Raw genomic sequence first — 16,849 nt, 5'->3', positions numbered from 1 at the left:
GAGTGGAATCAAGTGTAGTGTAGTGGGAGAAAAGTTATTGCATTTAACAGCACCTGATGACTTCCGGGGAAACAAAGCTGACGCTAATCATGGCTCTAGATGCCAAATAACAAAGCAAACCACTTTCTTGCATTGGTCGTAGAGAAACAGGAAGCCCTTAATGCACATAACATGCTGGAAAGTTGCTCTGCCAGGAGGGTCATGCAATAAAACAGATGACCTGGCCGCTGGCAGAAGAAAGGGCTGGGCTGAGTTTGTGACAGTATCCCTTAGGTGGTGGAGAAAAAGGGTTGGGGCTTTTGAAGTTACAAGTGAGCTGGCTCATAGTAACATTACACCATCTTGAGAAAACATATCTAGCAAAATTTTGGATTCGATGGACACTAAAAATTTAGTCCATGATCTGCAATAATTCTTTTTTTTAATGCAATGATTATTTTAATTTTTGTACTTTGTTATTTGATTACTGTCGAAGTTGAATATTTTCTCATAAGTTAATTTTCTTAAATACTTTTTATGTGACAGTCTGTCTAAGATTTGAAATACGTAATTGACACGGTATACTTCAGTTCCTTAGGGCAATGAGAAAACCATAGTAGCCTTGTGTATTGGTTGGTTATTGATTTATAAAACTGTACTAGTTTTCAACATGAAATTATGGGGATATTGACTAGTCCAGAAGCCTTGTTAACCATATACTATAAAGGAAGTTGAAGAAAAACATGCTAAGGTGAAAATGCATACAATGTTCCCCCCAAATTAAAAATTCCCAAATACGAATATGCTTTAAATGCAAAGAGTCAAGGCCTACTGTTGGAAGCTGTTCACTGGTACTGAAGAAGGTCATCAATTCACTCTACTTCTTTGTATCTAGTTAATTTTCTCCTCTGGGAAACAAACTGAGGGCTTCAGAGGAGAAGGGGTGGGGGAATGGGATAGGCTGGTGATGGGTATGAAGGAGGGCACGTATTGCATAGTGCGCTGGGTGTTATACGCAAGTAATGAATCATGGAACTTTACATCAAAAACTAGGGATGTACTGTATTGTGACTAACATAATATAATAAAAAAATTATTAAAAAAAAAGAAAATACGGTAGGAATAGAGACTGGATTAGCTAGGTAAGGATAAGTACAAGTTACCTCTTGGTGTATCCAGAATTGTTGACGGTTCCCTCTGGGCATATTAGATGATGGTACAGAATGGTGAAACAAACTTCAAATTCTGCCTGTTACTTGGGCATAGATTTCTGATGTTTCCCATAAGGACAGATTGATTTCAGGAGAGCCTCAATTGAGAATGTCTGGGGAAGGCACCTAAAACAATCAGATTAAAATAATAAGTGAGTAGGTTGAAGTTGAGCACTGCAATCGTTCTTTCACAGATTATCCACTATTGGCTTGAGCCAAAAATGACTTTTCCATTCTTAGAAAACCAAAGGGCACGTGGGTGGCTCATTCAGTTAAGCGTCTGACTCTTGGTTTCAGCTCGGGTCATGATCTCATGGTAGTGAGGTCAAGACCCGAGTTGGGCTCCACGCTCAGCCCAGGGTCTGCCTCAGATTCTTGCTCCCTCTCGGAGTCTGCCCCTCTGTTCTCCCAGCTCGCACTACTCATTCTAAAATAAATAGAATCTTTTAAAAATTAATGATGCTCACAAATAATGAGATTTAAACACATCCTACAATGACTTTGATGAATAACAAGTCAAGCAGCTTTTTGTTTTTTTTAAACAGAGAGCAGAACTGTAATTCAGGATGTCAGTGGAAGAGGCGAGTAACGTCCTATCCTCTCAAAATCCAAAAGTAAACAGGTAAAAGAAAGAATGTATAGAACTATATGTGATGTACACAATGATTGGTTGGTTATAAATAAATTGAAATAAATCTGTGTTTATATTGACTCTTGAGCCCTGTCAAATAGGCAGAGCATTGGGAAACAAAAACTGGACCGAAAGTCATTTGCGTACTTAGACTTTGGAAAACCATTAGACAAACATGAATCAAACACATATAAAGCTGTTTGTGTGCCACATTTTAGGCCATCAAGGCTGAAATTTAGGAGAGACACCTAATACTGAATGAATGCTTTGGTTTTTTTGAGACATGTCACCTGAGCCACTGGGAATTTGAACTTGTGAGTCACAAAGGTGAGCAAGCTTTGCCTGATAGGATGTTAAGTTCAAAGCCTAAAGAGGTAACTTAAATATGCTACACACACCACTCACGATTTAAACCAAAGATCTTTCTCTCTTCCTTGGGGGAATGAAGCTGACGCAAAGGACTACAGCTTCTGTTGCAGAATCAGGACCTGATGCTTACAGACTCATGGGAGTGGACACCTACTTCAGATTTGAAGTAGGAGCCATTGTCTCCAATGGTAACTCAGTCACACAACGGAGTCACACACAGCCCTCAGTCTGCCACTATTAATTGTTTTAATGCTGTTGGTGTCATTTTATAATAGATCACATCAGAAAGAAGACGAATCAGATTTGGGCACCATTCATGGTATTTGATGGATATATCATTGCATACCGTCCCAAGGCTTCTGGTAGTACATAATGCTGGCAGTAGATTATTCAAGACTAAGTAAAATAATAAGAGAAAACATTGGCCCTTAAATTTCTCAACTGTGGTATCGCATCTAAACACAAGATAGATTAGCAGCCATACCAACTGAGTGGTTACTCTTAAGGAAAGTTTATTAATGAACATACAAAGCATTTCACATGCATTGGTCCACAAGACTCTTTGTAGAGCTATTTACCATTTCTTTGGGCTGCTGAGAAAACTCCAAGTGAATGGAATAAGATTCTTGTCACCTGGCAAATACCTAAGTCTCCAAAGATATGGTCACTGGCAGATCTAGCTTGACTCTGAAAAGCATTTGTTTGTATCAAGAGAAAACATCTACATATAGACTGGGGATGGGTAGTAAGGAGGGTACGTATTGCATGGTGCACTGGGTGTTATACGCAACTAACGTATCGTCGAACTTTACATCGGAAACCGGGGATGTACTGTATGGTGACTACATAATATAATAAAAAAACATTAAAAAAAATCTACATATAAAACTCAGATGTGTTTTATGTGATCGCAATGCCTAACTGAAATGTGAAAAGTGATACCATTGATAATAGCATGAAGCCTGAAATACTGAGGGATAGATCTGAGTGAAAATCACAAAATATTTCACAGAGAAATGAATGAAGCCATAGAAAATGAAGAGAAATTCTTATTCATGGGTCCCAAGCTTCAATACTGTTCAAACATCAATTTCCCCCATCTGATATATATATACATTCAATTGAATCACTCTCAAAATCTCAGCCTGTATCCTTGGTAGAAAGTGACGAGTTGATTTTAAAATTCATAGAAAACTGTAAATGACCTAGTGTGGCCAAAACACGTGTGAAACAAAGAACCAAGTTTGAGGGCTAGCTGTACCTAATTTGAAGAACTATTCTGAAGTTATAGTAATCGAAACAGATTGGTATTGGCATATGACAGGTAAGCAGATCAATAAAATGGATTACGGATTCCAAATGGAAACTAATACCTATACGGAGAAGAGGTTTTTGATAAATGTGAGAAGCAAAGCATTGTAAGAAGTATAATCTATTGGAGGTCCTGGTGGCTCAGTTGGTAAAGTGTCCAACTCTTGATTTTGGCTCAGGTCATGATCTCAGGGTCCTGGGATCTAGCCCTGCATCAGGCTCCATGTTCAGCAGGGGGTCAGCTTGGGATTCTCTCTCTCTCTCCCTCTGCCCCTCCCTCCCCAAAATAAATAAATAAATCTTTTAAAAATGTATAATCTTTCAGTAAGTGGTCAATTGTAATCTTTTCAGCACATGAATATGGATATGACCTATGTATATGCATGTGAAAATCAATACATAAAATTGGATCCATAACTTACACCATGCAGAAATTAGCCTAAAATAGAGTATGGGCCTAAATAGAAACCTTAAAATGTTAAGACTTTTCAAAGAAAACGTAGTAGAACAGTCTTTAGGAGCACCTGGGTGACACAGTTGGTGGCTCATCTGACTCATGATTTTGACTCAGGTCCTGAGCTCATGGGTGGTGGGATCAGGCCCAGCGTTGGCCATGCACTCAGTGGGGAGTCTGCTTCAATTTCTTTCCCTCTTTCCCTCTCCCTACTTGCTCTCTCTCTGTCACTTTCTCGCAAATTAAATAAATAAATATATAATTTTAAAAAGATTTTGTTTATTTGAGAAAGACAGAACACAAGCAGAGAGGCAGGCAGAGGGAGAGGGAGAAGCAGACTTTCTGCTGAGCAGGAAGCCTGACAGGGGGCTCAATCCCAGGACCCTGGGATCGTGACCTCAGCTAAAGGCAGATGAGTAACCAACCGAGCCACCCAGGCACCCCAATAAATAAATCTTTAAAAAAGTGTTTAGAACCTAAAGTTGGACAATGATTTCTTTCTTTTTTTTTTTTTTTTTACGATTTTATTTATTTATTTGACAGAGTGAGAGAGCACAAGCAGGGGAGCAGCAGAGGGAGAGGGAGAAGCAGGCTCTCCGCTGGGCAAAGAGCCCAATGTGGGGCTAGATCCCAGGACCCTGGCATCACAACACTTAACCGACTATGCCACCCAGGTGCCCCCGGATAATGGTTTCTTAGATATGATACCAAAATTGTGATTAATGAAAGAACATATTTGGACTACATCAAAATTGAAAACTTCTGCTCTTCAGAAGACATTGGTGAGAGAATGCAAAATCAAGGGAAAACATAGAAGGAGAATATATTTATAAATTACATATCTGGTGAAGATCTCCTAATAGAACCGTTGAAAGAACTCTCAAAAGTTAAGAAGAAGACAAACAATCCAATTGAAAAATGGGTAAAAGAAAAGTGCCTGGGTGGCTCAGTTGGTGAAGCAGCTGCCTTTGGCTCAGGTCATGATCTCAGGGTCCTGGGATCTAGCCCCTACCCCCTCTGTCAGTCTCCCCACTGAGCAGGGAATGTGCTTCTCCCTCCCCCTCTGCCCTCCCCACCCCACCTCCACACCGCCCCCGCTCTTGCTCTCTGTCTATTTCAAATAAATAAATAAAACCTTTAAAAAAATAAAATAAAATGATAACATGGGTAAAAGATTTGTGAACAGCTCAGCAAAGCATATATACGGAAGGCATATAAGGACATGCCAAGATCTACATCATTACTTTAGGAAAATGCAAATTGAAACCACTATCTGCCAATTAAAATGGCAAAAATGAAAAGAATCTCCATTCCAAGTATTGGCAAGGATGTGTAGGAGCTAGAATTCTCGTACACTGCTGATGGGCATGTTAAATTCTACAACTACTCTAGAAAATAGTTTGGAAATTCTGTTTTGTTTTTAAGATTGATTGATTTGAATGAGAGAGAGAAAGTGAGTGGGGGAGCAGTAGAGGGAGAAGGAGAGGGACAGAATATCAAGCAGACTCCCTGCTGAGCATGGAGACCTACTTGGGGCTGGATCTCACCACCAATGAGATCATGACCTGAGCCGGAATTAATGTCAGACACTTAACCGACATAAATATATCAAAGTGAAAGAACAGCGATTCAAAAATATACCCACATATGCACAGCTATTTGATTTTGTATACGTGTGTGTGTATATGTTAATATTCTTTACTGGGGAAGTGGAAGACTTTTCTGTTAAAGGTAATAGAGCAAAAGATGATTTGTTTTTTAAAAAGTAAATATTAACAAACACTTCCCACTACTTATTGAAATTAATTGGAGATATGAAAGCAAGAATTCCAAAGCCTATAAAAGAAAAATAGGAAGTATTTTCATAATATTGGCATAGACAAATATTTCTAAAACAGGACACGATAGGACTCACCATAAAAAATTCAATTAAATTGTTGTTCATGAAAACTAAAGGCTTCTGTATACCGTAAGACATTCTTCAAAAATGAAAAGGCCATCTATAGACCAGGAATGATTATTTTCAATACATATATCTGACAAAACACTCATCCAAAATATATCAAGAACTCTAACAATTCACAAAGAAAATGAGAAACAACCTAGTATATTAATGAGCAGAAATATTTTAAAAACCCCATCCCAAAAGAAGACATCCAAATGATAATAAGCATATGAAAACCCAATGGGGTATCTGCTAGATTGGTTGCCTTTTTTTTTTTTTTAAGTGGACCCCAACACAGGGCTCCAATTCATGACCCTGAGATCAAGACCTAAGCTGAGGTCTAGAGTTGGATGGTTTCCCCCGAAATGGTTTCTAATGCTGCCTCCTCTCTTCACATGTGGCCTTGGGAAGCTTTGTACTATTTCTCAGATTTTTTTTTTTTCTCATCAGGAAAAGGATAACATCTAAGTAATAAGACAATTCATAGGATTCAGTATAATCACCTGGTAGGGTGCAAGAACTGTACTTTTGCTAAGAATGTATTTGACCTTGAATTATCCTTTACACATTTTTAAAAGCGCAGACGGACAATTGGTGAACAATAGACAAGTTGTTCTAAAATAAATATCCTTTCACCTTTACTTTTTTTTAAAAAAATTTCTTATTATGTTGTGTTAGCCACCATACAGTACATCCTTAGCTTTTGATGTAGTGTTCCATGATTCATTGTTTTTGTGTGTGTGTGTCTTTTGTTTTTGTTTTGTTTTTTTTAAAGATTTTATTTATTTATTTGACAGAGAGAGAGGCTCCGAGAGAGGGAACACAGGCAGGGGAAGAGGGAGAGGAAGAAGCAGGCTCCCAGCGGAGGAGGAGCCTGATGTGGGGCTCAATCCCAGGACTCTGGGATCACGCCCTGAGCCAAAGGCAGATGCTTAACGACTGAGCCACCCAGGCGCCATTCCATGATTCATTGTTTGCGCATAACACCCCATGCCCCATGCAATATGTACCCTCCTTAATACCCGTCACCGACCTATCCCAATCTCCCCACACCCTCCCCTCTGAAGCCCTCAGTTTTTTTCCCAGAGTCCATAGTCTCTCGTGGTTCATTCCCCCTTCTGTTTACACCCCCTTCATTCTTCCCTTCCTTCTCCTACCAATCTCCCTGCTATTTCTTACCTTCCATAAATGAGTGAAACCATATGATAATTGTCTTTCTCTGCTTGGATTATTTCACTTAGCATAATCTCCTCCAGTCCAGCCCATGGTACTGCAAAGGTTGGGTAATCTTCCTTTCTGATGGCTGAGTAAAATTCCATTGTATATATGGGCCACATCTTCTTTATCCATTTGTCTGTTGAAGGGCATCTCGGCTCCTTCCACAATTTAGCTATTGTGGACAATGCCGCTATGAATATTGAGGTGCATATGGCCCTTCTCTTGACTACGTCCATATCTTTGGGGTAAATACGCAGGAGTACAATTGCTGGGTCATAGCATAGCTCTAGTTTTAACTCTTTGAGGGAACTCAACACTGTTTTCCAAAGTGGCTGTACCAACTTCCATTCCCACCAACAGTGTAAGAGGGTTCCCCTTTCTGCACATCTTCTCCAACATCTGTTGTTTCTTGCCTTGTCCATTTTTGCCATTCTAACTGGCATAAGGTGGTATCTCAATGTGGTTTTGATTTGAATTTCCCTGATGGTTGATGATTTTGAACATTTTTCCATGTGTCTGTTAGCCATTTGTATGTCTTCGTTGGAAAAGTGTCTGTTCATACCTTCTGCCCACTTTTTGATTTGATTATTTGTTTCTCGTGTATTGAGTTTAAGAAGTTCTTTATAGATCTTGGATACCAGTCTTTTATCTGTAGTGTCATTTGCAAATATCTTCTCCCATTCTGTGGGCTGCCTCTTAGTTTTTTTCACCTTTTACCTTTTCTACAAAGAAATCATGTATATAATATGAAGATTGGAGGGGAATCAATTTGTATTGAACAACTTTCCCCAAACCCTGAGGCATGTCTACTTTCCACGAAGACCAGAGATGAAATTCTTGACTAGGTCCAACCCCTGCAGTCTTCTCGGTCTGGAGGGGACTGAGAAAGTCCACCCTAGCCCTAGAATGATCTGGACTACCGGACAAGTGCTCCTCAGAAAAATAATCAACTACTCACCACTATAGGCCCTGGCAATTTGTGAAACTATGCATGAGGTGTAGACCAACTCAACTATATAACCAGGACTCTCCCCTGAATCAAGGTCAGGATATCGTTAGATACCATTTCCAAAATCTCTGTTATAGGCCACGGCATGCTCCATAGGAGGGAAAACAAGCACAAGAATATCAATTGAGATAGCAATCAACAGACAATTAATCAAGAGACAAGAACCATTATTAACTAATGTCCACCACCCCCTAAAACCCAGGAAAGTTCTCATTCAAAAGCAATGTTTTGAGGAATATGTAGTTATAAATCTTCAGGATGTGGGGTTTGAAGCCAGTTTCCTAAATGGACAAGCAACCCAAGAATAAATAGATAACCTGGATTTCATCAAAATTAAAAGGTTTTTGTTTCAAAGGACACTATCAAGGAAGTGAAAAGCCAATCCACACAATGGGAGAAATATTTACAAATTGTATATCTGATGGAGGTTTGCTATCTAGAATACAAAAAACAATAACAAAAAAAACCAAAAAAACCCAAAACCCAAAAAAGCCTCTTACACTAAGCCATAAAAAGACAGCCAACTTAAGAATGGGAAAAAGAGTTTGAGTAGACTTTCTCTAAAGGATAATACCAATGCAACAATGAACACATGAAATGGTGCTCAGTATCATCATCAGTCATTAGGGAAACACAAATCTAAAGCACAGTGAGATATCACTTCACCCGACTAGTATGACTTGTAGAGAAATGGAATTCTTACACATTCTTAGTGGGAGTGTAAAATGGTGTCGTCGCTTTGCTGTGGAAAATAGTTTGGCAGTTGCTCAAAAAGTTAAACATAGGGTTACATATGACATAGCAATTCCACTCCTAGGTATATAGCTAAGAAAATTGAAAATACATGTCCACAGAAGGGGAAGAGTAGCCTACATAACACAGAGATGCAGGAAGAAGAACACTGAGAGAGCAGGGACAGGAAACAGTTTCCAAACTTCATTGCATAGATTAACTCTGGTTTTTCTCTTATGTTCTTGGTTTTTTGTCATTTGTTTGTTTGTTTTGCTTTAAAGAAAACTTTATTTACTACATACATCCTAAAAATGTGATGTAAATAGAGGAAGATCCAAATAAATTTAAAAGCTTTTCAAATACAAAGCAACTAAAGATAACTAAAGCACTAGCATGTTTCTCGTGTTTTTAATGGCTAGAGAAAAAAAAAAAAACTAGAGAAGACAAAGAGAACATCGTGATAGTCTGCGACTTTGGAATATTTCCCTTAAGATCTGTTTTACCTTAAAGACAAGTGGGATGAGTTCATGACAGCCCTTAAGAATACCTGTTGGGAGGGGTGCAGTTAGTTGAGCATCTGACTCTTGGTTTAGGCTAGGGTGATGATCTCATGGGTTGTGAGACTGAGCCCCTTGTCTCACTCTCTCCCTTTACCCATGCCCCCATTCTCTTTCTCAAATAAATAAATCTTTAAGAAAAAAAAAGGGAAACTTCATGGGAAGCTATTTGTGCCTTGATGATTTTATACACACATAAGAATGAAGAATGAGAACTATGCTGACATCATTTTTTAGAAAGAGATGGGAACTGTGGTCTCAGCACAAGGGTGGACAACTATTGAGAGTGGCCACTGAGGGTGGGTCTCCATCAGTGATGACTTTCAGGGGAGACCAGGCAGCCTGGTGTATCAGCACGGCCTCGGCAACTGGAAGGCAGTGGCTCCCCGGGTTCCATTGAAAGGCCCAACGTTCCAAATCTGTTATTGCAAGTGCAGACCGTTACCTGGCATTCTGGGTATTCCCTCTGTCATTCCGGTTGGAGTCTGAGCTGGGGCAGGGCCTTCGGCTATCAGCTCTGGCATCTTGAACCTTGTTTTTGTGGTTACCGAGTCTCAAGTGCTGTGGGGTGTTGTTCAAATTGTTCCCAACAGTAAGTAGAGAATTCCTGTATCCTCAACCCTCAGTCCTGATTTAAACCTACTTGATTTCACTGGGTTTTAACCCATCCTGTGTTTGGGTTTCTTCTGCTCATTCCCCAGCTCTACCTCTTCTGCCACACGTCACCATGGCAGCACCTCTTGGCCCTCTTTCCGATCCTGGGGCAGAAAAGAGCCTCCTGGAAATCAACCAGGACCTTCAGTCCCAGCTGGAGAAAAGCAAGCAGGACTTCCGAGACCTCAAGGAGAAATTCCTTATATCCGAAGCTACTGCCTACTCCCTGGCCAACCAGCTGCAGAAATACAGTAAGTCCTACAAGGTCATGCTCACCAAAGCGATGGCTGTCTGTATTCCTTCTGAGAAACTAAAACCCTCTGCAGATGTTGTCCTTTCTATTTCCACTGTCACGATAAATTTCACTCTGACCACAATCCAGGAATGGTAGAGGTGGGTATTTTACCCTCAGTTTGCTGAGGATGGGAAAACTGAAGACAAATAGGTTAGCAACCTCCACAGGCTAGCTGTGACAAGTAGGGTGGGGCTAGAGTTCACAACCCAGTAATTGATTCATGGTGCAGACACAGAAATGCCTGGTCCTCTCAGGATTGACTCTGTGCAGTATCAGATCCTGCATCACAGTGACTTCAGAGCTCCATCAGGTCAGGTTCCTCTGATGTCCCACTGGCAAAGCACCGAGCTAGGGACACTGAGGAAACATGCTGATGGTACACATGGGGGGAGGGTAGCAGGTGACATGACCTGCTTTCAAGGAGATAGAGGTGGGTTCTGCTTTCTCCGAAACTGTGGTATCCATGAGTGACACCATCCACACAGTGACTCCCCTGGTGAGAGGGAACCCATGCAGGCTCTGCTTCCTGGCTCCACAGAGGCCATCTGATACCCTGTGATAAGGCTGAGGGTGTTTCCGGGAACATCAGACAACCTCTGCTACCTCCCCTGTATCTCCCTGAGCTGGGGAACCTTCAATGATGTAGGGAGCTCAACAGTTTGAGGCCTGGGCCATGAGACATGTGGCCAAGAGAGAATGAGGGTGAGTGGGGGAGACCACGGCCCCAGGAACCACCCAAGCCAGTGCGTGGGGTAGGCTCTCCCCCACAGTAAGCCTGAAATGAGGAGCTCGGTGGCCTTATCGTTAAGAGGGGGATGCGGTGCAGAATGGGGCACGTCACAGCCGAGCGATAGGAAGGAATCCTGACAACTCTTAGCGCAAAGTTTTCTCATTTTCTCACAGTCTGCTTTCAATATAACAAGGGGAGGTATAATTAAAAACAACTGATGCAGACAAAAGTAAAAATTGAAGCCTGTTATTTAGGAAAGTGAAGAGATGATGAGCTTTCAGGGAAGGACAAACAAAGTTTTATTTACAACTTTCCCGATAATCATCTCATTAACTGGGAAAGCAGTTGTGAAGATTATGAAATCAGGTATCACCCGAGGGCTTGCGGTAGAGGTAACACAGCACAGGGGTGAAGAGCATGGGCTCTGGGCCAGGCTTCCTGGACTCAAATCCAACTGCCTATCTTCCTGTGCCTCAGATTCCTCATCTGTTAAACTACTACTATCGCGGGTCCTAGTTCTCTGAGTCGAAATGAATACTGAGTAGTTCCTTGTAAAGCTCTAACAGCAGAGCCTGGCACCGTGTAAACTCTGTTCATAATTCTACTGCTTCTAATGACACACACTTTATTAGGATTTGGCCATATTCCTTTCAGGTCCTTCTGCTTTTATGCATTCTAGTTCACACGAGTGTATCGGGTGAATTTTTACCTTTGAGATACTTGTTCAGTATAGAAATCCTAGTTCAGGGGACCCATCGGTCCTGGAGTCCTGGGGGCCTTACGTCATGTCCCTGCTTAGTGTTTTACTTAAGAGGCCACAAGACTTGCTAGAGTGGCCATGATCAGGGTCGGTGTCAGGGGATACGAATCCTGACTCTGCCAAATACCTGCTACTCACCGCGTCTACTTCCCCTCTGAGCTTTGGGGCTGTTCTTTCCTGGGCTCTGAAACAGGGAGGAATAGAATGCCCTGTAGTTAAGAGGCTGAGGAATGAGAAGTGGAGCTCCCCGTGCAGAGCCTGGTTGCCAGGGTTCCATTTGCGCTGGAATGGACCCCATCTCCTCCCTTGAAGACAGCGAGCACTGCAGCATATCCAGCTTTCCACTGAGACAGGCACCTCTGTTTCTCAGAGTGCGAAGAGTCCAGCGACATCATCGAATCCGTGCTGGGGGAGAAGGGGCAGCTGGAGAAGAGGGAGCGGGCAGACACGTTGGCTGAGAAGCTCAGGTAAGCAGGGCTCTGTGTGGGAGGCCTGAGGGAAGCTGTGGGCATCTCTGACCTGGGGCAGCAACAAGTCTGGGCCAGAAGGGCAGAAACCCTCACGGCAGGCACGTTCCACAACTATGTCTAAAACAACTAAGACAACAGTGATTGGTAAATGATGGACTCCAATGACTCAGAGCCTCATTCTCTCTTGTAAAAAAATATCAAAGTCGCCAAATTCAAGGGAACAGTTCGTGGCATTTAGCACATTCACCGTGTTGTGAGATCACTACCTCATTTCCCTTTCACACAGTCACGACCTGGCTCACTACAGCTTGTCATCCGTTCCTTCAGCAAATGCTGTCCCCTTGACCCTGCCATTCTCCTGAGCTCAGGACTTGACACCAGCCCTACGGTCCACACTTCTGTCTCTGCCAGTGTGTCCATTCGCTGCATGATGCACTATATGGAGTTTTCCAGGGAAATGGGTATGCCCAAAGTGAGCAGCTGAGGGACATGTCTGTGACGTGTGCTTAGGAGGACCCCTGGGTCTGTTTCCAGAAGAAAAAGATGCAAGGGATGTCAAGGGGGCTCACAGGAACACTCTCTGATACAGAGGAGGCCTTGTTTTACTTTCTTCTTTCTCTGCCACAGGCAGGTCACCACACATGTGCACAAATTTGTTTCGGCGGCTGTTTGTGGGAAATTCTGCCAGAAATCTCCCCAAAAGCTCTTATAATCTATTGATCCACTCTCTGCATTGTTAAGTTTTCTCTCTGTCCCACCGTAGACAGTGCCATCTGCTGATCAAAGACCAGACTGAAGAGCTGACCCGTTTATATGATAAGTTACGCGAAGGGAGAGATGTTTGCCAACTCCTTGATAAACACCTCGAGGACCTCCTCTCCCATGATGACCCTGAGCATTGCCAAGGACAGGGCTTCCAAGACCAACTGGCTGAGGGACGCAGGCTGGCCAAGTGCCTTGCCCGAAAGCTCAGCTCAGGTAAGGCAGCCAGAGGCCCTGATTGCACTGAGCTGCTGCAAGGCCCTGGGCTCACAAGAGTCTTCCCACTTGCCCTCACACTGTTTGTAGCAGCTGTCCTCTGTTCCCCATTGTGCGCAAGGCCATGAGAGGACCAGGACTAGAAGGTGGTAACAGACAGGAGAAATGCACAGGCTGGAGGTCATAGTGCTCCACATGTCTGCTTCCTCCCTGAGGGAACGCAGCCCTTGGGTCAGGAGGCAGCATCCACCAGTGTTAGATCCCAGAAAGGAGACTGTGACAGGAGGCAGCTAGTTAGTGTGCTAGGATTCCCGCCTAAGTGGGAGGTTCCCAGACTTAGCCCAGTCTGTATGAAATGTGGGTGAGAGAGTGAGGTTTACTTCGTCCATATCTGTCTCCTCATCTGTAATGTATATGAAATAACCTGTTGTCACTGTAGTGAGCAGATACGGAAAATTCATGAATGCACTTTAGACAAAGTAGAGCCCCTGACCGTGTGGAGTTGGATGAGGAACTTGATGCAGTAGGACTTGGAGGTGGGAACGCTGTTTAGACTGGAACATGTTTCCTAGATGACCCCTCAGTAACACTGGAGCCCACGCGGGGGCCCATGAAGTCCCCGGTGGTTGGATGTGGGACAGGGTGGTTGTCCTGTCCTCAGGACAAGGAGGAGGCTCTATGTGAGAGCTGTGAATGCACAGAGAGCCTGTGCCTGTGGCGCGACTCGCGGCACGCTGCTAGACACGGTTTGCAGAAGTCAAGATTGAAACTGGACAAGCATCCCCTGATATGGACAACAAGAGACAGTAGAAGCTGTTGCCCAGGGTCAGTGATGCTGATCCTCAGAATCAGAGACACACTGCTTGATGCATCAGAAAGCCATGCCACAGCAATTCTTAAAGACAGTGCCCTAAATGCAGTGGATGCCTAGTCATGCAAGGACACTTATGTCTCTCGGGCCATAGAGGCCACTGGGTTCATAGTGGTGATGTGGGAATAGCTGACGGGACATTTCTGAATTTATTTGCAGAAAATTATGAGAAGGAGGAGGATGAACATGAAGAAGAAACACGGACCCCCAGGTGACAATGAATGTTCAGGAACCGGTAATGTGTGGGTAAAAATGGACAGGGTCTCAGAAAGAAAAGGAAGTGAGGTCAAGAGAGTCACAGATGTCAGATGCAAGGATTAGCAAAACTGTAGGTGGTCAGCAAAGAATGGCCGTGTTGCCTGTTGTCTCTGTGGTGCTGTAAACCAAGATGGATTCACCAGCCTCAGGACTCCCTGTATGGACAAAATACCCATTCTTTCCTGTGACTGGACACCAGGAGATGCGTATCTACTTCCTACACAGTTCTCTAAGGGCCTTGGTAGGAAGGTGACCAGCAAAGGAATTGGTACACAGACACTAGCAAAATTAACCAGCAAGAGAAGTAACTTACCAAAACCAAACACGTGGGGTGTCATGTGACACTATTAATACAAAGGTGCCTAGCAGCCACACATTTCTGCAGTCTGCAGTGACTCCAGAGCTATAACCACTTGGTCAATCTATGTTAAAGTCAACACGACTCAGGCACGTGGTGGCTGCCCCGGGCCTGGTCTCCCTCTGTGCTTCATGCCGTGACTGTACCATACTGGGGTGGTAGAGTCTCATTCCTCGTCAGCCCTGCTGTGGGCAGTGCTCTGCGTATCTGCTGCTGCTACTCTCCCCCCATCCCCCACCATGGCAGCCACACTTTGCCTCTTGTATGATGGATAGCTTTTTCCCTCTCCAGGCGACAGCCCATTGCTTCTAGTGACCATTCCCTATAACTCCCATCAAAACCAGCTAGGAAGCCATGATGTCTGATCCCCCCGGTTTGATCTGTTGTCATTCCTGTCTCACCCGGCACAGCGTGGAGCAGGAAGAAGTCGAAAAGAAGGAAGTCCTACAGGACAGAGTAGATGATTACGATTTGACCCCTTCGGTTCTGGAAGAAGGGTGTGACAGCGACCAGTCTTACAGTGATGGTGAGTTCCCATTTGAAGAACAGGAAATCGGCTCTGCTCTGGATTTAGCCAGAGAATGGTCCCATACCAAAGGGGAGGAAAGTCCATGTGCTGCCCCAGGTAGTGTCCCTATTCCCTGTGTAGACTCAGAGTCTTAATCCCCATAAGTAGATCCTATCCTTACAAACTGTTGTGATCCAGGCTGTAGGACTGTGTTTGATATAAGACATTCCATGAGTCAGCGAGCTTTGCTCAACTCCTGTCTAAGTCACAGCACTTTTATGTCTGGGCCACTGTCAATCACTGCTCTCAAGGTGGCCCTGCCAGACTCATATACCTCTCCAGCCCAGGCACAGGAGGTCACTTCCAGACCTCCTAATTTTCACTGTATCTCTCTCTTTTTTTTATATAATAATATTTTTGATTATATTATGTTAGCCACCATACAGTACATCTCTGGTTTTTGATGAAAAGTTCGATGATTCATTAGTTCCGTATAACACCCAGTGCACCATGCAATACGTGCCCTCCTTACTACCCATCCCCAGCCTATCCCATTCCCCCACCACCCTCCCCTCTGAAGCCCTCAGTTTGTTTCTCAGAGTCCATAGTCTCTCATGCTTCATTCCCCCTTGTGATTACCCCGCCTTACTTTATCCTTTCATCTCCTACCGATCTTCCTAGTTCTTATGTTCCATAGATGAGAGAAACCATATGATAATTCTCTTTCACTGCTTGACTTATTTCACTTAGAATTATCTGCTCCAGTGCCGTCCATGTTGCAGCAAATGTTGAGACATCATTCTTTTTGATAGCTGAGTAATATTCCATTGTATATATGGACCACTTCTTTTAAATCCAGTCATCTGTTGAAGGGCATCTCGGCTCCTTCCATCATTTAGCTACTGTGGACAATGCTGCTATGAACATTGGGTGCATATGGCCCTTCTCTTCACTATGTCTGTATCTTTGGGGTAAATACCCAGTAGGGCAATTGCTGGATCACAGGGTAGCTCCATTTTTAACTTTTTAAGGGACCTCCACACTGTTTTCCAGAGTGGCTGTACCAACTTGCATTCCTACCAACAATGTAGGAGGGATCCCCTTTCTCCACATCCTCTTCAACAATTGTTGTTTCTTGCCTTGTCAATTTGCCATTCTAACTGGTGTAAGGTGGTATCTCAGTGTCGTTTTGATTTCAATTTCCTTGATGGCTAATGATTTTGAACATTTTTTCGTGTGTCTGTTAGCCAATATTATGTCTTCAATGGAAAAGTGTCTATTCATGTCTTCTGCCCATTTTATGATTTGTTTATTTGTTTCTTGTGTATTGAGTTTGAGAAGTTCTTTGTAGATCTTGGATACCAGTCTTTTATCTGTAGTGTCATTTGCAAATATATTCTCCCATTCCGTGGGCTGCCTCTTAGTTTTTCTGACTGTTTCCTTGGCTGTGCAGAAGCTTTTTATCTTGATGAAGTCCCACAAGTTCATTTTATCTCTTGTTTCTCTTGCCTTTGGAGATGTGTCATGAAACACGTTGCTGTGGCCGATGTC

At 43.1% G+C, this 16,849-nt stretch overlaps 2 protein-coding genes across 2 annotated transcripts in view; one reads left to right on the top strand and one right to left on the bottom strand.

Moving 5' to 3' along the window:
• Nucleotides 1–16,849, bottom strand: part of LOC123803656 (myomegalin-like) — a 105,784-nt gene that overhangs the window by 72,737 nt on the left and 16,198 nt on the right. Inside the window, 1 exon segment of the mRNA XM_087860570.1 lies at nucleotides 1,143–1,316. Within this exon segment, the coding sequence (XP_087716696.1) occupies nucleotides 1,143–1,184 (42 nt within the window). The 5' untranslated portion in view covers nucleotides 1,185–1,316.
• LOC123803487 (NBPF family member NBPF6-like) overlaps nucleotides 9,819–16,849 on the top strand; it is a 30,020-nt gene continuing 22,989 nt past the window's right edge. The window contains exons 1-5 of the mRNA XM_087860562.1: nucleotides 9,819–10,321; nucleotides 12,226–12,322; nucleotides 13,089–13,303; nucleotides 14,334–14,385; nucleotides 15,201–15,450. Of these exons, the coding sequence (XP_087716688.1) occupies nucleotides 10,144–10,321; nucleotides 12,226–12,322; nucleotides 13,089–13,303; nucleotides 14,334–14,385; nucleotides 15,201–15,450 (792 nt within the window). The 5' untranslated portion in view covers nucleotides 9,819–10,143. The remainder of the gene's footprint in view (nucleotides 10,322–12,225; nucleotides 12,323–13,088; nucleotides 13,304–14,333; nucleotides 14,386–15,200; nucleotides 15,451–16,849) is intronic.

Source organism: Ursus americanus, unplaced genomic scaffold, assembly GCF_024610735.1.
Source record: "Ursus americanus isolate L20-20 unplaced genomic scaffold, mUrsAme1.1.p SCAF_96, whole genome shotgun sequence".
In the NCBI taxonomy this organism is placed as follows: domain Eukaryota; kingdom Metazoa; phylum Chordata; class Mammalia; order Carnivora; family Ursidae; genus Ursus; species Ursus americanus.
The sequence above is the reverse complement of the archived record's forward strand: the minus strand, read 5'-3'. Positions and strand labels throughout refer to the sequence as shown.